We start from the raw sequence: 24,844 nt of genomic DNA, 5'->3' as shown, positions 1-24,844 counted from the left end.
GTCTCATTGTCTCTCATTTGGACCTCCTTGTCTCTGAAACTTACCTGTTTTCTAAATCTTTTGATGCCTAAACTTTTGTTTATTTCATTGATACTGCTTCTGTTTTCTTTTCTTTTGGAGGACTAACTTGTGAAAACACCCACTAAAGATTCCAGTAAATAATGAATTCTTTATTTAGGGAATGAATCAAATAAATGAGACCTTCATTACTAAGAATGTCCCCTGTGGACTTTCTATGCTGATTTGATAATGATTGGTAATGTGGATTTCCAGCAAGTGGGCTGAGTGTGATAGTTCCTCCTCACTGAAAGATCCATGTGCCAAAATGATTCTGGCAACGTGACCAAAGGGATATCCAGGAGAGATATGGTATGATTTAAAAGAGCATGGAGTTTGGAGCTAGGTAGACTTGAGTTTGATTCCCAGCTTGAGTTGTTTGCTGTTGTCTTATGAGGCAAGTGTCTATATCTAAAATGTTGAAAAAAGATTACTTTTTTTTTAGATGTTTACTTTTGAGGGGGCGGGGGGAGAGGGAGACAGAGGGAGAGAACACAAGCAGGGGAGGAGCAGAGAGAGATTGAGAGAAAGAGACATGACACAGAATCCCAAGCAGGCTCCATGCTGTCAGCACAGAGCCCAGTGCAGGCTCAAACTCATTAATTGTGAGATCATGACCTGAGCTGAAATCAAGAGTCAGACGATTAACTGACCAAGCCACCAAGGCGCCCCAACTTTTTATTTTTTTTCATGGCCTTTCCCTCACGTACTGTGTAAGTTTGTCTGTGGGAACATTGTGAAGGGGGTGGTGTGTTTCCCACCTCTAAGTCTAAGGACTTCAGAAAGAGAAGTTCAGTTCTTACAGCTTCATTCTGGGGCCAAGTTCATGTTCTGTCATACTTGTTGCATCTTCTCTCTTATGTTATGCCTTTTTCTTATCTCTCCTTCTCTCTGTGTCTTTTGCTTAACTGCTTCTCTTTCCTCCATTTTTCCCAGCCCCAAAGTTGCAAGATAGGGACAGAAGTTAGGGGTACAGAGAATCTTCCATTCTTGTTGTTTTTTTAATCCCTGACTTCTACTCCTGACTTTGTGTTGTTTTTACTTACAGTTGTGTTATCTGAGGATAAATTCCCTGCTTTAAATGGTCTTGTTAACTCTCCATTTTAGTGTTAGTAATAATTTAAGCTAAATATGAAAGTATAAAATTGCTATTACTTCTTACTAAATGCTGATGAAAATAAATTCATAGGTTGGCTCAAGTAATGTATAAAATTGAAGAGATTGATTTCATTTCAGGAAGGGCAATGTGGATTATGACTGAAGTAAACCATTAACATCTTGACATTTACTTTGTGCTGTCCTAAGTGACTCACTCCCAAGAAACACACTCAGGGTCACATTCTTCCTGTGTCATTTAAAAACTTTCCTTTCCTTGGTTGGTACTACTCTCTAAATCATATTCATTTTGGAAGGCAGCAGACTTTCCTTGGCTTTATATGCTATGGTTTTGTGTTCCATGCCTTCCCCCCACCTTTTTTTTTCACTTTAAAGTAGTTCAAACTTCAGTGTTCCAATGACTTTTGTTTAATGTTTGAAGTTTTTGTTTAGCCGCATACAGAAAGACCTTTCATTGTTGTTTAGTTTTTACTGCAAAAACTTAATTTTAAATCTGTAAACGATTTCATTAAATACCCTGTAATCTATTAAAAATGTACTTAGCATGAACAAGTCACTTGTCCTTTAGAAGTTTTTAGAAGAAAATTTAGAATCTGAAACATCGAATCCTAAGCTGAGGGAGACCTGAAGAGATCATCTGGTCTGGCTCTCTGCCTTGAGCTTGATGACTGTGGAAACTTTTAAAACAAGATACCGTCTCTTTTGCCTTTGAACAGTTCACAGACAGAGATCCCAGAATCTGTGTAGGCAGCCAGGGTCTTCATTCTGTGGGACAAGACTAGTTGTGTGGCCAAGGAGCTTGAATTGGGATGATTCCCCACATGCCAATTTCTGCCCTCCTATAACTCGCTATTCCAAGACTGCTCACTGTAACCTTTTCCTAGCTTTTAGAAAGATCTGAAGAGATGGGACATATGACAAAGAAAGGAAGTGAAGGAGGAGAGAGGAACACCACTCGTACATATTCACCCTGTTCCATTAGTGGTGAGAGTAAACAGCATGTGTTAGGGGCAAAATAATTTTATTTTCCAAAAGAAAATTTCCTTTTTATTTTGAATTTTCCCTCTTTACTCTTTGTTCAGGTCTTTATAGTGTTCTAACCATCCATCCTGTTTTGATTATTGCCCTTTATCTGTTGTTCATGATCGTAATGAAAGACTACCTTATGGCAGGAAATAATGGCATCTGTCATCTTTTTTTTTTTTTTTATGAAATTTATTGACAAATTGGTTTCCATACAACACCCAGTGCTCATCCCAAAAGGTGCCCTCCTCAATACCCATCACCCACCCTCCCCTCCCTCCCACCCCCCATCAACCCTCAGTTTGTTCTCAGTTTTTAACAGTCTCTTATGCTTTGGCTCTCTCCCACTCTAACCTCTTTTTTTTTTTTTTCCTTCCCCTCCCCCATGGGTTCCTGTTAAGTTTCTCAGGATCCACGTAAGAGTGAAACCATATGGTATCTGTCTTTCTCTGTATGGCTTATTTCACTTAGCATCACACTCTCCAGTTCCATCCACGTTGCTACAAAAGGCCATATTTCATTCTTTCTCATTGCCACGTAGTACTCCACTGTGTATATAAACCACAATTTCTTTATCCATTCATCAGTTGATGGACATTTAGGCTCTTTCCACAATTTGGCTATTGTTGAGAGTGCTGCTATGAACATTGGGGTACAAGTGCCCCTATGCATCAGTACTCCTGTATCCCTTGGATAAATTCCTAGCAGTGCTATTGCTGGGTCATAGGGTAGGTCTATTTTTAATTTTCTGAGGAACCTCCACACTGCTTTCCAGAGCGGCTGCACCAATTTGCATTCCCACCAACAGTGCAAGAGGGTTCCCGTTTCTCCACATCCTCTCCAGCATCTATAGTCTCCTGATTTGTTCATTTTGGCCACTCTGACTGGCGTGAGGTGATACCTGAGTGTGGTTTTGATTTGTATTTCCCTGATAAGGAGCGACGCTGAACATCTTTTCATGTGCCTGTTGGCCATCCGGATGTCTTCTTTAGAGAAGTGTCTATTCATGTTTTCTGCCCATTTCTTCACTGGGTTATTTGTTTTTTGGGTGTGGAGTTTGGTGAGCTCTTTATAGATTTTAGATACTAGCCCTTTGTCCGATATGTCATTTGCAAATATCTTTTCCCATTCCGTTGGTTGCCTTTTAGTTTTGTTGGTTGTTTCCTTTGCTGTGCAGAAGCTTTTTATCTTCATAAGGTCCCAGTAATTCACTTTTGCTTTTAATTCCCTTGCCTTTGGGGATGTGTCGAATAAGAGATTGCTACGGCTGAGGTCAGAGAGGTCTTTTCCTGCTTTCTCCTCTAAGGTTTTGATGGTTTCCTGTCTCACATTTAGGTCCTTTATCCATTTTGAGTTTATTTTTGTAAATGGTGTGAGAAAGTGGTCTAGTTTCAACCTTCTGCATGTTGCTGTCCAGTTCTCCCAGCACCATTTGTTAAAGAGGCTGTCTTTTTTCCATTGGATGTTCTTTCCTGCTTTGTCAAAGATGAGTTGGCCATACGTTTGTGGGTCTAGTTCTGGGGTTTCTATTCTATTCCATTGGTCTGTGTGTCTGTTTTTGTGCCAATACCATGCTGTCTTGATAATTACAGCTTTGTAGTAGAGGCTGAAGTCTGGGATTGTGATGCCTCCTGCTTTGGTCTTCTTCTTCAGAATTCCTTTGGCTATTCGGGGCCTTTTGTGGTTCCATATGAATTTTAGGATTGCTTGTTCTAGTTTCGAGAAGAATGCTGGTGCAATTTTGATTGGGATTGCATTGAATGTGTAGATAGCTTTGGGTAGTATTGACATTTTGACAATATTTATTTTTCCAATCCATGAGCAGGGAATGTCTTTCCATTTCTTTAAATCTTCTTCAATTACCTTCATAAGTTTTCTATAGTTTTCAGCATACAGATCCTTTACATCTTTGGTTAGATTGATTCCTAGGTATTTTAATGGCATCTGTCATCTTGTGAGTGGTTTTTGTCAGGCACTGTGGTAGGCATCTGTATAAATTATGTCTAAAATCATAGCGACCCAGACCTGCTCAGTAGATGGGAATACTCCCATTGTACAGAATCACCATTTGAATCCCAGAAAGCTTGTCTCCCAAAGTTGCAGAGCTATGGATAGCCAGAGCCGTGATTTGAACTTAGGTCTGCTTGGTCCCTGAGCTTATGCTGTATCCATATGCCAGGAAATCATTTTGGCCTCACTTAAGAGCATCAGTTGCAGTGACTAGGGTTTGTTGATAATTTGGTAATTGCAACATTATATTGCTGGTGAAATTTCTGGGCGATGAACCATACCACTGATCACAGAGGCCTTTCTCATCTCCTAGCTTCCTCTCATCATTTCCTGTTCTTCTCAGGTTCATAGTAGGAAGAATCACTCATTACCAAGATATGTGAGCCAGTATTTAGGCGAGCATATTATTTATTGTTGAAACTGGGACACTTTTGGGAGTGGAGTGCTGTTATTAATGCACTTTGCTAGTACAACTGGCATAAGCCAGGACTGTTCCAGACAGACTAGGATGTATGTTAACCCTACTTTTAAGAAAATTCAAATGCCTGGAGCAAATTACTGGGCAGGGAGAGAGTCTTTGTAATATAAATGATCACTAACTGGTAGAACATATTAAACCTTCTTATGATTTAAAAAAAAATTTTTTTTTTAACATGTATTTATTTTGAGACAGGGAGAGACAGCATGAACGGGGGAGGGTCAGAAAGAGAGGGAGACAAAGAATCTGAAACAGGCTCCAGGCTCTGAGCTGTCAGCACAGAGCCCGATGCGGGGCTCGAACTCACGGACCACGAGATCATGACCTGAGCCGAAGTCGGACGCCCAACCGACTGAGCCACCCAGGCTCCCCTCTTATGATTCTTTTGATTAACGTTATCAACGTTTGCTGACAACTACTTGGGACTATATACATTGCAAAATAAGTGGTATATTTATAACTGAGTATAATGTAAAAGAAACTGATATACGTTGAATTGGGTATCTTAGAAATGAATAATACAGACCACTGATGACTTCCGTGGATTAGGTTATCACAACAGGCAGTTTAGGACTGTAAGAATTTAAGCGTGTAACAACGCATTCTTTCTTTCTTACAGCGTATCATGGATATAACCAAATGATGGAGTGTCTGCAAGGTTATAAGCGGGTCAACAACACCTTTTGTCAAGGTAAGTTTAACTGAGTTCATTGGTATGGATTTCCGTTGCTTTGGCTTTTTAGGAATCTTAAGTTATTTGACCACAATTTTCTCATTAGCCCCATATGAGAAAGTCACAACAATGAACTACCTCTCGCTCACTCAATTTATCTATAAGGAAGCAAAGAGTTATAGTGTATGGTTGCTAGAATTAATAGCATTTAAACGTCATGGAACTTTTTTCCCCCTATGTTAATTTGTGATGAAATCCACAGGAGATTGGATTATATTACAGAGCACCATATGGTCTCCATGCTGGTCACTCCCTTTCCATGCGTGGGTGCATGTGCATGCATATGAGTATGCATGTGTACCTAGCAGTGTGCCTTCCTTGCTGACACAGGATTGGGTAGTAGGGTTCCTTTATTTCCCTCTCATCAGAATATTGTTAGCCACCTCAAAGTATTTAAATGTGAAATGTCCTGAGTGCTTTTGCTCAGTTTATTTTGCACCTTATAGCAGATTTGAACAAGCAGGGGGAACCTCAGAGATCCTGTAGCCCAGTGTCTGTACTTTACAGACCAGGACATTCAAGCCCAGACTGGTGTAGTGACTTTCCTGAGGCTAAATAGAGCTGGGGTTGTAACTCAGGTTTACGAGTACCTAGTTTAGTACCCACATATGATATCAAATTTTGTTTCATTTACTCTGTGGTTTGTCCAATTAATGCTCCTAATTTCCCCTTAAATGTCTGGGTAAAGGAGTTATTAGTAACTTGGAAATGTGTGTATATTAAAATGGAGAAAGAGCCTCCATTAGTGAACCAAAATCCACATTAAGAACACAGCACATGTTTTCCAACTTGTTGTCTGGGGCTCTGTATCCTTGACCAGTATGTGTTTATATAGGACAGGGCAGATTAAGGTAATGTTACAAAGTCTAGATTAATTCCTATTAACAGGGTTATGTCAGTGGACTGTCTTAATTACCTGAGAATTTTCTCAGGTTGTTCCATATTGCATCTATCTAACTTTTATGATCTGTAGAGCTCTAGCAAGAAAAGAATTTTCTTTTGAAATGTACATAGGTGTACCATGCATTTTAAAAAAGTGTTGCCTTAAAATATGGTAATCCTCCTGAAAGTTAGATTTAACTGCTCAGGGAGAGGGCACCCAAGACACTGTGTAAGAAACATCTTAGTAACGTGGGAGTAATGGATTAATCAATATTACGTAGGAATCAGTAGAATTTAAGATATCCTTAAGAGATTGTATTAAATGGATGGAAGATTGAAATGGATGGAAGAATGAAGATGTTGAATGAACAGATGGCTAAATATATATTCTACAGCATAAATGAAGTGATTGCTTCACAGATTTGGATGAAAATCTATATGACAAACCCTAGCCCATTTTTAGAATGCATTAGTAGAAGCAGAATGAGCAGGGCTTTGGAAGTAACAATCTTGTCCTCTGCTAGTCAGACTGAATTTGGGGTTTGGGTGTTTGGTATTCATTGTCTTTTGGCTAATAAAGTCAACAGAGCTTATGAGGGGCCTGGAATCCTGAGGGTGTTTAGCCCTGGAGAAGAGCAGATTACAGAGAAATAGAATGGCTGCCTTATAAACATGCCTTTAAATGTTGGGTCCACTGTCCTACAAAACAAGTCTTTGATTTTTATTTTTTTTTTTAAAGTTTATTTATTTATTTTGAGAGAGAGTGAGAGAATGTGAGTGGGGGAGGAGCAGAGAGAGAGGGAGGGAAGGAGAATCCCAAGCAGGCTCTGCACTGTCCGTGCAGAGCCTGATGTGGGGCTTGAACTCATGAACTGTGAGATCATGACCTGAGCCAAAATCAAGAGTTGGATGCTTGACCAACTCAGCCACCCAGGCATCGCAAAATAAGTCTTTATGAGTTGCTTCAAAAACCAGTCAATAATAGAATGGAGTTAAAAGGAGGCATATTGACAACTCAGAGCAAACTTTTTCTGTGGAACAGCATTCCCCAACACTGTACTGAAATGCCTTTGGAAGTAGTGAGCTTCCTGCATTGGGCATAATTCAGTAGACCCTTAAAAACAACTGGCCACGGGGTGCTCCAGGGAATTTCTGTCCTGCACAGTCCATGAGGTTGGGAGACTTTGTAGGTACATTCCAGGTGTCTGATGGCTATCATTACTCTGTTGCCTGGGATAGACGCTATGGATGAGAAGAAAGAAATGACGGCTGGGTCTGTCATACACATTTTAGCGCCTCGATAGGAAGTTTCCTGAAGTGTACCCTGTGTTGAGGTGTGTCTGCCTCCTCTCAGAAGGAGGCGGATCCTTGTTTCTCCTTCCACGTTGCAAACCTGCTATAACTAATTATCAGAGATGCTCCAGAATGTTGGGTGCTCCTGATTTCCTGATGTCAAATTATGAAGAATGTGCATGTTTTTGTGGGGTAAGAAGGGGTGGGGTGGGCTTTAGACATTATTAATCCCAGTTGAAACCAAGACACAGAGTAAGTCACTTTACCAAGATCGCACAGAGAATGAGAGGCTCAGCCAGGATTAAACTCCCAAACCACCTCTGTTTCTGTGTGCAACATGGCCTCCTTTACTGATTTTATATGTATCTAAGGTATAACTAATGTAGATAACAGCTCTTTAGAACTAGCCATGCTGTTAGAAGGTATGCCATCTGTTGTGAGGAGTATTAGAAGGTAATGCAACCAGTATTAATAAGATTTATTGTAATAAGAAAGGATGGTTATCCAACATATTCCTTCTTCTAGCTGGTTCAAGGTTCTAACAGTGTTTGTAAAAATACCACGATGGAAGTAGAAGTAAACATCGGCCACATATCTTAGCAAAAGAGAATGAAGCATCCTTTAAATAATTGCTTGATTTTTGTTGTTATTTTTGTATTTATCTCTTCTGGTATGAATGGTATGGAGTGACCTTTTGCAAGTTTTGTTCACACTGAGCACAGGAAATGGTTCCATCTCGTTCTTTGCCCTGACAGTCAGTAACACCAAATCCTGGCTTACGTTTGTCTCAGGAGGATATTTGCAAAACAGTGTCAGACTTTTTGGCAGGGAATCTGGAGTGAAGTATCACAGAAAGTTCTATTTCATGGTGCCTCAAAAAGGCACCGCTAAATTATACTGCAGAGAAGATTGACTCATAAAATAATATGATTTCATTCATCATAATCTATTAAAATTACTTTTGAGAGAAGGGCTTAATTTCACTCCCTTTGTGACACTATTGGTCAGTAAAATGAAGTAGAACTTTCTCACATTACATATGTACACTCCTTTTTCCTAGAGCTCGAAGCTTTAGATTTTGTTATCCCAGAGTTTTTCAAAAGGAGCCCATTAACCGCTAATTACTTGTGCGTTCCACATTGTTCTTAGAGTTTAATGTCTTCTCAGTTTACAAAGCACATTTAAAATTAAAGTGATTAATAACTAGAATTACATTATTTCCTTCACCTAGGCGAACTAATGTCCTGAAACAACGTTTAGTAATGTGGGCTCAGTAACAAAGAACCAACTGTGCACAAGTTAATTTGAGGAGCTTTCAAATAATTGCCCTCCAAGTTGGGTTTTTTTCTCCTCTCTAGCGGTGCTGCGATTATCTTTTCAAAGGAATGATTTATTGCACACACACACACACGGAGCTCTCAAACCTGCCCTCACTACCCTTAACATTATGGAATTGTTATAATTTGCTTCATTTATCATAACAAACAATACAAGCATATTTCCTGGTAGATCTAGAACAACATTTGTCATTTGATTATTATGCTAAGGTTTGATGTAGAGCTAGAATTAAATGGAATAATACCCCATGAATATGGTAATAGGAGCGCCTGCTTTCATACTCCTTGACTCTGGAGCTCACTTCTTCCCTGCATTTTGAGTATTCTCACTTGCCCATAACTTTGTCATGAGATAAACGAGCTCTTAAAAATTAGGCGTAAATCCAATAAAATGCAATTTGGTTCTGAAATCACTTGGGGAGCAATCTATTTAGTGAAGTCCTTTGTTAAAAGCAAATACCTCTTTGGATACACAGAAATCATTCATTTCATGAGCTGTAGGTATGAAATCAACCTAGTATTATTCTATACATTTTGTTTTAGCATGTGCTGAGAGGTGCTGTGGGCAACGCCACAATATGTAAGTGAGAGATGTCTGCACTTTCATAATCCAGTGTATGTATATTCTTTTTTCATAGATAATCTCAAACATTAACGAATATTCAGTGATCCACAAACATTAATTGGCAGGGTTCCCCTAAGCTACAGACTGAGGAGAGGCCTGGTGAATAAGGCATCCCTCTGGACCTTGGACTCAGTGTAATTAAGTCAGTTGGAAATCAGCAGGACACAGTTTGCTTTGTTCACTCTCCCAGCTAGCTAAATTTTAGCTGACTGGAGATGAGCCCATTACAGCAGCTATGACAGAGCTGTCCACGTAACTTTCCCCCTCGATTTTTTTTACACCAGTTATTCTGCTTCAATAAAATAGATTTACAAAACCGATACGATAGGGCATCATTGTGTCCATTAGCATGGACAGTCCCAAGTGTGGGATTCCTTTAAGGTGGTGCCCCAAAGTGCATTTGAAACCACAGTTTGTTTGGAACATAGAAAAGATAATGGACTTTTTTTCCTTTTTTTTCTTCAGGGGCATATCTCTGTGATTAAATGAAACTCACAATCTTAATACTGTGTATCAGTAAGCCATACTTGGGGGATTTGGGGTTATGAAGAGCTTGGCTGGGCAATAGCATCTATTTCAGACACCTTAATGAATACAAAATACTGTGACTATATTATGGTAAGGATATAGAAGAAGGCTGGTCTTTGAGTACTTTGGGAAAACTAGAAAGTGCAGGTGAGACCCTCAAGAAAACGTATTTGGTTGTAGAAAATGTGGTCTCTGGCATAGTGCTGGGTAACAGAATGAGTCACTGTTTTATAGTTATTTTCAAAGGTATAGTTAATGGACATCGAAGTTTTTTTTTTAATCCAGTTCATAGTTAAATGAATGTACTGGCATTTTATCAGGTTTTTCATTCAGCATTGTTTCTTGTATCCTGTGCTTGTTTTGTGGGCTCATGAGTTTTTTGTTTTGTTTTGTTTTTGTTTTTGAGGTAGGTTTGCCAGATAAGATACAGGATAGCCAGTTAAATTTGAATCTCAGATAAATAGCAAATAATTTGGTTGGAACATATATACTAACAATTACTTGTTTGTCTAAAGTCCAAATTTAATTGTGTGTCCTGTATTTTTTTTTAATTTTTTTTTTAACGTTTATTTATTTTTGAGACAGAGAGAGACAGAGCATGAACGGGGGAGGGTCAGGGAGAGGGAGACACAGAATCTGAAACAGGCTCCAGGCTCTGAGCTGTCAGCACAGAGCCCGACGCGGGGCTCGAACTCACAGACCGTGAGATCATGACCTGAGCCAAAGTCGGCCGCCCAACCAACTGAGCCACCCAGGCGCCCCATGTGTCCTGTATTTTTATTTGCCAGTCTGTATTTTAAGATTATATTCTTTGACAGTTCTTTAAGTGAGGGTCACTGAGAAGTATATACTTTATATGTCTGAGAATATCTTTGTTTGGAGCTCATTCTGTAAGGACCCTGGTCAGGTGTTCAGTTCCAGGTTGTTTGCCAGCAGTACATTTGACCACATTGTGCTAATGTCTTCTGACTTCTTTTTGATACTTTCTTCCTTTGTAGGTAATCCCTCTTTCTCTCTTTTGAGATCTTTGAATTCTTTGTTTTCTGTGGTTTTATCATGATGTGTCAATATTTGCATTTATTTTGATTTTGCTCAGTGGACAGAGTGCATTGTCCATCTGAACAGTCATGTCTGTCTTCACATTTGAAAAATGATGAACTCTTATCTCTTCAAATATTGTTTTTCTACCATGTTTCTCAGCTGAAACTCCTATTGACTAGTGTTGGAGACGTCTTTAATTTTCATGTCTCTGAGCAAGTCTTTTGTGCTTGTATCCTTTCGTCTTTTTTTTTTTTTTTGATTGCATTTTGAATGAATATCTCAGTTCCATCACAGTTTTCTCAGTCTTGTTTTATTAGGCCTATCTGGACTCTGTCCGATCCATTAGACTTGTAGTTTTAAGATTGTTTTCCATTTCTGAGGTTTCTAATAATTTTTCATAGCTGCCTGGTCTTGTTTCTTTCCGTTTAAATATATTCATCTAACTTTTTAAATTTTTTTTTCAACGTTTATTTATTTATTTTTGGGACAGAGAGAGACAGAGCATGAACGGGGGAGGCGCAGAGAGAGAGGGAGACACAGAATCGGAAACAGGCTCCAGGCTCTGAGCCATCAGCCCAGAGCCCGACGCGGGCTCACGGACCGTGAGATCGTGACCTGGCTGAAGTCGGACGCTTAACCGACTGCGCCACCCAGGCGCCCCTCATCTAACTTTTTAAGCATGCTGACAAGTTTTGCTAGATTTCAGTTGCTGAGGAAGAATGCTTCTGCACAGGTTCTTTCGGATTCTTACCTTCCGTTGCTAAATCCTGGCTTCCCCTGTTTCCTTCTGGGCGGTAGACACAGAAATTCAGTAGCTCCACCCACTAGCATGTATTTCTATGCCGTTTCAGATTAACTAAGATGTTTCTCTTGTTTTTTAATCTTTTTTTAATAGTTTGTTTTCAGTTGCTAAGCGTTTGGAGCCTGGGAGACTGCCAAAGCGCAAGTTTACTGTTTTACATTTCTTTAACATATATCCATATCAGAATTGAGCTTTTTAAAATCCAAGATATCAATATTGGAGTGTGATATTTAATGTATGTATGTATTATAAATTTTCTTTGAGGATGTGGAAAAGGCTTTGAGAAAACAAAGCTCCAAGTTATATAATTGTTATCCACAGGTAGTCTTTTTTCCCTGTTGAATTAAGCAGCCCATCTGCATCAATATCTGCCATTCATTAGCTCACTTGCTTTATAGATATTTAATGATGATTTAAATGGGGATACTCTGAGAAATATTAGAATATAATAAGACTCAATTCCCGCCCTCATGAAGATCCCTGTTCTTAACTCACAACTCAAATATCAAGGCGGCAGGTGGTAAGTGCTTAAGTAATGAATCGAACACTGCAATTTCAGAGAGAAAGTTCCCATTTAGTTAGCAAATTGGATAGCACTTAAAAACCTAATCTTTAAAAGAAACACATTGTCTTTTTTATTTATAAAATAATTCATACCTAGTGTTTAAAACTTAGAAACTAGAGAAATGTATAAAAAGTAGAAATTACCTGGGGTGCCTGAGTGGCTCAGTTGGTTAAACGTCCAACTGCAGTTCAGGACATGATCTCATAGCTCGTGAGTTTGAGCCCCGTGTCGGGCTGTGTGCTGACAGCTCAGAGCCTGAAGCCTGCTTCTGATTCTGTGTCTCCCTCTCTCTGCCCCTCCCCCACTTACGCTCTGTCTCCCTCAAAAATGAATAAATGGTAAAAAAAAAAAATGTAAAGAAATTACCTTGATCTCCTTCAAAAATTGGTGCATTTTGCTGTAGTTCCTGCTATATATCTATAGATATCTATAGATAGATAGATATTTACATCATATTTCACAGATAAGTGTGAAAACTGTTTTTACTTAATAGATAATACTTTCTCATGTTATTAAATCTGTTAAGAATTATTTTAATGCAGACTTAGTATCCTAGTTAATGGATACTGGAGAATTCATTTAATTATTCTAAAGTGCTATTTTCAGATTAGTTTCTATTTTGTCTTAATACATATACTGTCATGAGCGTACTTGAACATAAAGCTTCAGTGAATCCGTGGTTCTTTTTACAAGAGAAATGACTGGTTCCAAGCTGTGATTTATCCTGTACACATGACTTTTGGAGAGGATGTGCATTTCCCTTCTCACTAGCAGTAGAGAGCCTCCTCTCCTCCCTTGCCTCCCTGTTTAGGCTCTCCTCAGGCACTTTATATTGAATATGGCTGTGAGCAAGATTGTAATTTAATATTCACTGTTTTATTGGAACTAACTCTTGTTGGTTTTAATAATTTCGTCTGAGTTTTCTACGTAGGAATAATTTTACCTTAAAATAATTGCAGTTTGGGAAAGATGATATTGGAGTTGGGAAAGTCATCGGGACCAGAAGAGATTAAGACATGGGCATGGGAGAGTATGTGCTATGCTGTGCCTGCTGAATCCCACAGGTGTAGGTGAAGGTGGATGAATTACTTATTAAGGTATGGGGAGGGGGCAGGCTGAATGCAAAATTTGTTTGATATAGTGGCTAGTGACTGTAAGCTTCTTTTAAGTTTATATTTAAATAGAGGAACATTGATATAGTTTGTTATATATATTATGTCCTTGACATTTGTGGTTTCTTTCAAAGGTTTTGGTGAGAATTTGCATAGAGTGAAAATAAATGGCTTTAGCTTAGTAGTGAGAGTTTTGTGCTCTCCCTCTCTTGCATCCTTACTCCCTCTCACTCAAGGTCCGCCCACCCAGCCTGTTCAGGGCTGCCTTCTTGTGGCGTTTGGAACAAGGTACAAGGGAGACAATGACCATGTACAGACATAAAGATGTTTTTAGTGATGGTGATCCTGACAGCAGGTGACTTCATGGTCTGTGATCCTAAGTTCACTAGCACTGAGGCCCAGTTTAAATTTGTTTTTAATGTTTTTTATTTTATTTTTGAGACAGAGAGACAGAGCATGAGTCGGGGAGGGGCAGAGAGAGAGGGAGACACAGAATCTAAAGCAGCCTCCAGGCTCTGAGCTGTCAGCACAGAGCCCGACGCGGGGCTCGAACTCACAGACTGTAAGATCATGACCTGAGCTGAAGTTGGAAACTCAACCGACTGAGCCACCCAGGCGCTCCTCAGGCCCAGTTTAATAAGCCTTTTGTATATAACCTAAGTTGTTCCTCTAACACTCTTTAGTTCTTACCCAACTTTTTGGAACTAGCTAGACCAGCTACTGCTCCATTTCTCATTACTGTTGATTTTGTTAACGTGAGGCTCGTCTCCTCATGATATTACTTACACGAGAATAACTTGATAGTTTTCTTTTTCTCATAAAATAGATTTCCTTTCTGGTTATCATTGCTTGCATATTTTGTATCTGCCCATTTATATATTTTGCTAGCATTTATTCAGTGCCTATTTGGTGGAGCCATTGTGTCAGATGCTTAGGTGTGTCATAATTGAACAACCCTGGGAGATAAGTAGTGTTACCTTTTTTTTTTTTTTCTTTTAAACTGGTAATGAAACTGAGTCTTATGACTCCAAAAAATTAAGCGATGGAAGGTCATGTAGCTGGAGAGTGGTAGAATTTACCTCTGCAGCCTGAGTACTCCTCCCTGTGCTCTTAACATTTATATAACAGTGTGCAGTTTATGAAAGTACTTTTCATGTGTTTTCTCATCTCTAAGGTCTTGACAATGACCACACCTACTTGTTGCAGGTGGGGAAACCATGACCTAAAGCCTTGCTCAGCAAATGGTAGAGCTGAGAATGATAGTGGATGCCCGCTGATACTTTCACATTCTATGTTTAGCTCTTAAGCTCTTTACTGGTTTGAAATTGGTTTAGAAATCATAGAGTTGTCCAAACTTCATCGTCTAATTTTATAGCAAGTTGCCTTGTAAATGTATCTGGTGTGTAAAGTTTTTTTTATCACATTATTTATCACATCATGTAAGTCGTACCCCCTCAGTTTTAAATTTTTGTTAATATATATTTATTTTTGAGAGAGAGAGAGAGAGAGAGAGAGAGAGAGAGAGAGAGAGAGACAGAGCATGAGCAGGGAAGGGGCAGAGAGAGAGGGAGACACAGAATCTGAAGCAGCTCCTGACTCTGAGCTGTCAGTACAGAGCCCAACATGGGGCTCGAACCCACGAACCAATGAGATCATGACCTGAGCTGAAGTTGGATGCATAAAGAACTGAGCCACCCAGGCTTCCCTGTATCTCTTCAGTTTTAGTGTGAAGTTTTTAAGAAGCAGAATATTTATGCCTCTAAATACTCTTGTTTTTATTTGTGTGCTTTTGTTTTGCGTTGATGCTTCTGTACTGTTATTTAGGCTATAGTTCATTTAGATTCTGAGGCATTCCTTTTCCAGGATTGTCTTTTCTCCTTTCCCCTGTCCGTTAACAATTAAATAAAATAATCATGTAGTTGCCACACTTCTAGGTGCAACTGGGCAGGTTTGCTGACCCAGGCCAGGGGCGGATGATCTCAGCCAGGCTCATTCTTGCATCTGTGATCTGCTGCTGGGTGCCTGGGGCTAGATGGTCCAGGATGGTCTCGGCTAGGATGAATCTGCTGTCTTACACACAGTCACTCATCTTCTGGGCAGCTAACACGGGCTGTTCGCAGGCTGGTGGCAGGGTTCAAGAGAGAGTGAAAGCACACAAAGCTTTACAGTCTTAGGCTTAGAACTGACACATTGTCACTTCAACTTTGTCCTGTGGTTGAAAGACTGAAGTAATAAGGGCAGCCCACATTCAGGTGAGGACATAGCAAGAGGCATGGATACATGGAGAGGTGGAGAATTGGGGTCATTTTGAAAGTCATTCTATAACACCCTGATGGATTACCCTGACTGAGCAAGTAGAAGTGCGTTTTTTCTGGGAAAAAAGGAAATGAAGATTTTTTTGTGTGTTATGTGAGGTCACTTTACATTTGCTCATAAAGCCATATTGACAAAGTATTGGTGGGAAAAAAAATTCTGGTGGATTATACTGGAAACTATATCATTTGTTTTATATATATATATATATATATATATATATATATATATATATACACATACTTTTTGATTTTTTAAATTTTATTTTAGAAAGACACACACACACACACACACACACACACACACACACACAGCATGAGTGGGATGGGGCAGAGAGAAAGGGAAACACAGGATCCCAAGTAGGCTCCAGGCCCTAAGCTCTGAGCTGTCAACAAAGAGCCCAACATGGGGCTCCACCTCATGAACCATGAGATCATGAGCTGAGCTGAAGTCGACACTCAACTGACTAAGCCACCCAGGCACCCCCCCGTATGTATGTATGTATGTGTGTGTGTATATATATATATATACACACACACACACACACACATACACACACATACATACATACATGTATATATATGTACATAATATATGTCTATACATACATTATACATATATACATATACAATATATATGTATATATATACAATTTATTTATTTAAAAATTTTTGTTAATGTTTAGTTTTGAGTGAGAGAGAGGGAGACAGCACAAGAGAGGGGCAGAGAGAGAGGGAGACACAGACACAGCTCTGAGCTGCAGGCTCTGAGCTGTCAGTATGGAGCCCAATGTGGGGCCTGAACTCGTTAACCATGAGATCATGACCTGAGCCAAAGCCGGATATTCAGCAAACTGAGCCACCCGGGCACCCCAATGTTCGTTATATTTTTTAAAAAACTTTGTATCTGTATATAGCCTATGTGTAGAACAATGTATTTTTCTTCCAGAATAATCGGTAGCTTACTCTTACAAGAATAGATCAGTTTTGTTTTTTTTTATGAACTTTCAAATGATCCAGTATGTGTTCTTTTGTGTCTGGCTTCTTCCATTCAACAGCGTGTGGCCAGGACCATTTCCTAATATTAGAAATTCTGGCTAGTGAAGTGATAATACCCATTGATGCTTTCATTTAAAATCTTGAAAATACTTTTTCCCCTACCTTCAACATGTTCTTCTTGGACTTTTCTGTCTACGTAGTATTTCCTACAGTTAGCATGGTCTCTAAAGTTGCTTTCAGTTCCACTATCAGAAAGGACTTGATTATTGTGATGCTTGTTTCTTAGTAGGAAGAAATGGGAAATAGGGATATGAGAATAATGTATGTATAAGTATGAAACTTAGAATCCCTTGTTCTTGCTATATGTTTGGGAAGTTATAGTAGAAAATCAGTAGTTAGAAGTTAAGGCTAGAGCCCACCAGACCTGATAAATAAGTTCTTCAAAATACTCACAAATTTTTAAAATTCTTTTTTTTTTCTTTTGAGAGAGAAAAAGAGAGTGAGAGAGCGCACGTGCACATGCACATGCGGGAGGGACAGAGGGAGAGGGAGAAAGAATCTTAAGCAGGCTCCACACCCAGTGCAGAGCCTGACGTGGGGTGTGATCTCGTGACTATGAGATCTTGACCTGAGCCGAAATCAAGAACCTGATGCTTAACCGAATGAGCCACCCAGGCGCCCCTAAAGTTCTTTTTATTTAGCCTGCCAGAAATTCATCACAACACTCGGCTGTATTTAGTGATTTAATCCCAGAAATTGGGTACTTAATGTGATTCTGAATCAAGTTTTATGATAGTCACCGACTAGGAGGGAATTGATAGATGTGTTACTGATTGGAAGGGGTTATTCTACCGTCCTAGGCATTTTCCTGGAACTCCTGCCACAGTTTGTATTTTAAATAGGCACAGAGTTTTTAGGAAGAATTGAAACCATTTTGATCTGGTCCTGAGCATCCTATTTCAGCATTTAAAAGTCAATTTGGGACCCATTCCTCTCCATTTGAGAGTCTTTCCCTAATGTGTCTTCTTACCGTGCTTATATCACTGGGATAGGATTCAAAAAGGAAATGTCTGTTTATTTTATTCACTTTTCTTCAGGAAAGACAGTGGTGAAGTGAGTCATTAGCACATTGTATTTTCCAATAGCTCTTTGACCTTAATCTCTGGGGCTATAAAATCAATGGGAAGATGCCTGTTGCATCACGAGCGATGAGGAAAGCCCATGATGGATTCATGTTACTGTGAATGTTTCAAGGAGAAATTAATGTAGTGTCTGTAGACTAGAGTCAGAGATCCAAGACCCACAGAGATGTGTATGTGATTAGCATCTTGCATGTGTAGCACACATGTATCAAGAAATAAATACAAGCTGTTCTCTGGGCTCTGATAATTCTTTTATCATGTTACCCTGAAGACAGAAGAATTGGAAGGAAGGGAGTGCCCTCCCAGTGGTTTACCTCCTCTCAGTGAGTCTAGTGATCAAATCTATCTTGTGCTGGATTATCATTTACAAAGCGGGGACAGTTACAGGTCAGGAGGGAAGGGTATGGCGGCGGTGAGGCCTGGGTTGAAACAGACTAGCCGCAGAGAGCAACATTTCACAAAATGTGCTTCACGGACCGCCAGTTCGGAGGGATGTAAATAGACGGGGTGTGCAAAAAGGCTCCATGGCCGAAGGTGTAAAAAAAAACCACCAAGTCAAAGAAAACCCAGAGTTTTTTTCCAAAGGACTTCTTGGGGTTTGTAATGTGCTTGTGCATGTACAACGTGCAGTGTTTCTCAAACATCTTTAGCCACAGGACCCTTTTATAGGCTCATAAAGCTTGTTTTACATAACGTACCTTGGGTAAAATTGCTCTGGAACATTGACCTTCAAACATTTTTTTGGTTCACTTATCTCCTAAAATAATTTGGAAAAAGTTATGTGGTCACACATTTTCAAGCTTACATCTACATTTTTTCCCATTAAAACTAAGTGGATGCAGTAGAATCATTTCTTGGGCATTTGTTTTAGATATGTGGTTTAAACATATTTTTTTAATGTTTGTTTATTTTTTGAGAGAGACGGAGAGAGAGAGACAGAGCGCGAGCAGGGGAGCAACAGAGAGAGGGGGATACACAGAATCTGAAGCAGGTTCCAGGCTCTGTGCTGACAGCTCATGAACTGTGAGATCATGACCTGAGCTGAAGTTGGACGCTTAACCGATTGAACCACCCAGGCGCCCCTGAACATAGTGTTATCAAAACTTTGGAGCTTCAGGGGCGCCTGGGTGGCACAGTCGGTTAAGCGTCCGACTTCAGCCAGGTCACGATCTCACGGTCCGTGAGTTCGAGCCCCGCGTCGGGCTCTGGGCTGATGGCTCAGAGCCTGGAGCCTGTTTCCGATTCTGTGTCTCCCTCTCTCTCTGCCCCTCCCCCGTTCATGCTCTGTCTCTCTCTGTCCCAAAAATAAATAAACATTGAAAAAAAAAAAAAAAACTTTGGAGCTTCAGAGGTGCCTGGTGGCTCAGTCGGTTAAGCATCCCACTTCGGCTCAGGTCATGACCTCACGGTTCATGAGTTCAAGCCCCGTGTTGGGCTCTATGCTGACAGCTAAGGGCCTGGAGCCTGCCTCAGATTCTTTGTCTCCCTCTCTTTCTCTCTCTCCCTCTGCCCCTCCCCTGCTCATACTCTGTCTCTCAAAAATGAGTAAACTTAAAAAAAATTTCTTTTTTAAAACTTTGGAGCTTCAGAGTTGACTCATTCAACTTATGAATAATGTTGCCGTCTAACCTAATTGGTGAAAGTTGGGCCCTCTTGAGCAAACCATACTTTATCGCTTTTCCTGTGACTCGTCCTCAGGAGGGATATATTTGTGAAATGTTCAAATGTTTGGTGTCTTTGAGAATTTTCCATCGTGTAGGGCAGTGTACTTAGAAAGCATAGAAAGATTCCAGATGAGCAAGAGATACGCCTTGACTTTGTAAAGAAGACAAAGGCACTGAGTGAAGGAAGGATAGGAAAAGAGACTGGGCATGTGTGTTCTTAGATCACTTTGAGAGAAGAAAATGTATGAAGGCTCAAGATCTAGAAACCGATTCCTTTAAATAAAAGGATCCAAGCCTGTGTGTACCTGTGATATATTGTCACATGCCTTTAGGGATATGTGTACCCCCAGTGAACCTGCTTCTGTGGGAGTTTAAGGATACATATGTCCTCTTAGAGGATGCATTCTGTATCTAACGCATGCAAAATAGCCAGATGGTCTGTGTGGCAAGGGAAGTATTTATTTACCTTGAGAGGAATTTTTTTCTGCTTTCAATGGGAAGTTATATTGCCAACTTATATGCTGGAATTTCTTTCCATCAGCAAAACCGGAATGTACACAGCAGAATCTGTAGAAGGCTTCATATTTTCACACAATGTGAAGATCTTCATGCCCTTTTCTCACCTTGGACTTAATTCCTTTCGGTTATTAGACATGCCTCATTTCCTGTATAAACTTGCGTCACTAAAAAGGCAGTAAATTATTACTTTGTTAAACATACATACTTTCCTTTAGGAGAATGGATACATAAAAGTGTGTTTATTTCCCATAAGGACACTTATGCTATTCATAATATATTATGCATTAACTGTCATTATTTATTCCTTGGTATTTTCAGTCCTGGCAGATTGTTTTAAAGTCTGAATATTTAAGCTAAAAGTAACCTTGGGAATTATCTGGCTCAGCCCTTTTGTGTTATAGGAAAGGAACGTGAGATCAAGAGAAACAAAATGGCTTGCTCTAGGTAACGTAATTTAGCATCCTCATTACAGTAAAACTAGGTATTAATGGGATATGCCTCTGATTAGATTGTTAACCCTTCATGTATTTTAATTAACCCTTTTAAAAAATAAGATCTTGGACAAAATTATGCTTATAAAATGCGAATGACTGTTGTGTTGCTCACCATCCAGAATTGTCATGAAGTTCCCATGAGAGGAGGTGAGTAATACAAATGTAAAGGCACGTGAGGATCCTTGTGTCATGGTACTAGAAGATTGTATCATTGCCTACTACTCAAATACAAAAGCTGTGTTATATGAGGTTGTTTAAAGGGTCTCTCATTAAGCATATTTTCCAACTACTCTGTATTTTTCTGCTCTCTGGGTAATAGATGCCTTCAATTTCAGTTGTATTGGGTTGAACCATGTGACATTGCTAATATTCAACCATTTTAGACTTACAAGAAGACCAGTTTTGTATTACTGAATTTGTTATGGCTAGAAGCCATGGTAGGCTATCGTGGGCAGAGACCCTCTATAAATGTTTCAAGCTAGTCTCCTCTGTGTTACCTGTATCCCTTTGGATTTTTGCCTACTGGAAAGTTGCTCATGAGGCTGTATGAGTTTCTCCTCTTGTTTCTGCCTCTGTCAACTTCTTAGACTTAACCAAGCAGCTCAGATTGGGAGGTTTGAAGATTGGCTGTATAAGAGGACCAACTCCCTTCAGCCATTCCCTTGGATCTTTACTCTTTAACTCTGAAAACTGTGAGGTCTCCAGTGGTTATACCATTCCTTGAAAGGATAGATTTCCATAGTTGGCCAGAAAAAAATCAGTGCTGTACAGAGGGAGAACAATGAACAAATTCATTTGTTGATCTGTTTGTTTAAAAACTAAAATACTTTCAATTTAATCAAAATGCATTAAGGGAAATTGGCTGACCCTTATAAAATATGATACTTCTGATCTGAAACAGTTATGTTTGTCAGATATAAGTTATTTATGAAAATGATAATCAAGTTAGAAACTTTTATTTGATTTAAAAAATAGCCATAGGAATTGAAGTCTAAATAGAATTAAAATTCATAATTTGCCCATCATGTTTCATATAATTGTTAAACTTTTGCCTGATAATATCTTCTCTTAGTGTACTCCTTAAACTTCTCATGTCCAGATATAACATGTTCAGTTAAATATGTTCTTAAAGCATTTGTGATTTTTATCAGTTTATTTAGAAAGATCTTAATGAGCTTGGCTACCTGAGAAAGTCATTTGGATCATTAATTGTTCATATTTCTTATTAATTTCTGAGGTTCTAAATTAAAAAGTATGGGAGTTTTGATTTTTTACCTTTTTGTTTTTGTTTTTTAAGTACAGAGAATATAACCTAGCACCTAGTAAGTCTTCTCGGGAGCAAAGCAGGGGACGGAAGAAGGAAGTAGCAAAAAAATTTTTTTGATCTAAGTTTAGGTGTAAAATTTTGTATATTAGGAATTAACACTTTATGAATGGAATGCTTTTGAAGGTTTCATTTGTGAGCAAGTTGTTGAAACCTGCAATATGATTTGTCACAGAAATAAAAGGTCAGGATTCAAAACTTTAAAACATTTTCTCGACAGGCATCCTCTTATTATAGAAGCTCAGTACTTGAAGCAAATGAAAGACAACTGCCTTGCTTAAAACAGGTGTACCAGGTACCCAGGGCTCTGGGACCAGCTCAGCAGATGACAGTGAAGTCTCATGAATCTTGTCAGAGACCTGGTCAGACTCAGTAGTGCTAGGATGGTAGCCTTCTAGGTCACAAACCACACAGTCCCCAGCTCAGGGATTTGGGGGACCCTGTCTCTTGTGCTTTTAGCTAAGACCATAGCAGTCTCCACGACAGTGGGAGATTGTCAGACGGGGAAGATACGGATACTGAGTCAAGTGAATGAAAGCTTTCAGGTCTTCTGTGTAGCCAGCACCTACTTTCACTCCCTCATTCCTCAGCCTCCGTTGAAAATGGTCCCTTCTGTACTTACAAACTAAGATTTTCACCATCTCTGTGTGAATTTCTCAGCGAGGGCATTGTGGACCTTTTTGGCTGAACAATTCTTCGTCAAGGGGGACTGACCACGCTTTTAGAATGCTGAGCTCCCTAGTACCTACCCACCGTGTGTTCTCCAGTTGTTGTAACAACCCAGAATGTCCTGCAGGTGAGCACACACCCTTCCCACTATGGGAATCACCAGCCCCCCTCCCTGCCTACTAAGAAGGAAGTAGTCTTACCTACAACATTCCATAGATAATTGCTTTTTAATGTTTTTTTTTTTTTAATTTATTTTTGAGGCAGAGACAGCGTGAGTGGGGAAGGGACAGAGAAGGAGGCACAGAATCTGAAGCAGGCTCCAGGCTCTGAGCTGTCAGCACAGAGCCTGAAGTGGGGCTCGAACCCATAAACTGTGAGATCATGACCTGAATTGAAGTCGGGTGCTTGACTGACTGAGCCACCCAGGCACCCCCATAGATATTTGCATTTTAGAGGAGAATGTTTTTATATCCAAATGACCAATAAATATATTGCAAGTACAAATTAAAACCACAGTGAAACAACACTACACTCCCACCAGAATAACTAAAATGAAAAAGACTGGCAGTAATTTGGTGTCGATGTGGAGCAGTGGGTTCTGGGCTGGACATGGGCATAACCACCCATGGTTGGACAACACCATGATTATTTATTCACAGGAGCGTTGTTACTGATAGCCAAAAATTGGAAATAACTCAAATGTCAATCAATAGTTGAATGGACAAATCAATTTTGATACCCTCACACAATAAAAATATAACATCAGTAAAAGAATGAATTCTCGGGGCGCCTGGGTGGCTCTGTCGGTTAAGCATCCGACTTCAGCTCAGGTCATGATCTCATGTCTCCCTCTCTCTCTGACCCTCCCCCGTTCATGCTCTGTCTCTGTCTCAAAAATAAATAAACATTAAAAAAAAAAAAGAATGAATTCTCACAGGCATTAAAATGAATAAAAGTCAAGCAAAAGAACATACACAATAGGATTCCCTTATATGCAGTAGAAGAACAGGCCACACCAATGGATAATAGTACTTACCTGTGGGAGCAGAGATGTTAACTGGGAAGAGGCAGTGAAGGAGCTTTCTGAGGTGATGGAAATGTTCTAAATCACAGTCTGTATGGTGGTTATTCAGTATGTACGTGTGCACACGTGAATATATGTATGCATACGTATATGTAAAAGTTCATGTAGCTGTATATTTAAGATATATTTTGCTGTGTGTAAATTAAGAACCTGGGGCTTTAATCTATATTTTATGGTATTTTGGAGAATAGGTTAAAAAATAAATTGAGGCGGTTAATGGAAGCAGGAGTTTCTTTGGAAGCCAAGAGAGTGTGTCATGAAGAAAGTTGCATGCTTCTGGGGGGGCCAAACTTAGAGGAGGTGGTGTTTCTGGTGCTTTTGGCATGAGCTGATAAGGATCAAGACAGTAGGAAATGCATGATTCCCCTTCTTTATGACATTTTCCTATTCCTGTCTGTAGCCATAGTGGGTTTTTTGAAGTCTTAATTCCTGACCTCCATCCCCATGGCATCATTGTTGAGGGCAGTGGGCAATGTTGAGGAGAGTCGAAGAGAGGACATTGGAAGTGGGCACAAGGAAGTTATTGGACATCAGGTATTTATCCATTGAAAGACAAAACCTCCACCTTAACCTGGCAGCCAGCAGTGAGGCTGGTACACCACTTCTTAGAAAACTCCAGTCGCAGGGAGGTTTGGCATTCCAAGAGGTGAACAGGGAATGTGTAGTGGTACATCCAGTGAACAGAAGTGCAGGCCATTCAGGGAAAGAGGAAGGCTAATAAATCACTCCCTAGTGGGGACATGAGGGAAAACAGAAGAGTACAGATTGTGTCTAGCCTTTTTGACCACAATTGGCTGATTCTTCAAGTTTGAGGTTTAAGTTGGGACAAGTGATAAGGGCTTTAGTTGTACCATGTAGCCCCAACTGGACTTGGCATTCTTCCTGGTCCTTCATGGTGGTTTTCTTAAGGAGAATGAGTGATCCTGGAAATCTTTTCAGTTACATGCTGTGCATAACTGTGTGTTACAGCACAATGTACACTCTGGCAAAGAATCAGATGATCAGGTGCTAGACCATCTGTTGTGCCAGGTGTAA

At 39.7% G+C, this 24,844-nt stretch overlaps 1 protein-coding gene across 11 annotated transcripts in view; it reads left to right on the top strand.

Moving 5' to 3' along the window:
• Positions 1-24,844, top strand: part of LTBP1 (latent transforming growth factor beta binding protein 1) — a 406,554-nt gene that overhangs the window by 233,433 nt on the left and 148,277 nt on the right. For all 11 annotated transcript variants that reach the window (XM_030311335.1, XM_030311333.1, XM_030311336.1 and 8 more), the window contains one exon: positions 5,304-5,375. In XM_030311335.1, coding sequence (XP_030167195.1) covers positions 5,304-5,375 — 72 coding nt within the window. The remainder of the gene's footprint in view (positions 1-5,303; positions 5,376-24,844) is intronic.

The sequence above is a fragment of the Lynx canadensis genome, chromosome A3 (genome assembly GCF_007474595.2).
Source record: "Lynx canadensis isolate LIC74 chromosome A3, mLynCan4.pri.v2, whole genome shotgun sequence".
Lineage (NCBI taxonomy): Eukaryota > Metazoa > Chordata > Mammalia > Carnivora > Felidae > Lynx > Lynx canadensis.
This window is presented reverse-complemented; position numbering and strand designations above follow the sequence as displayed.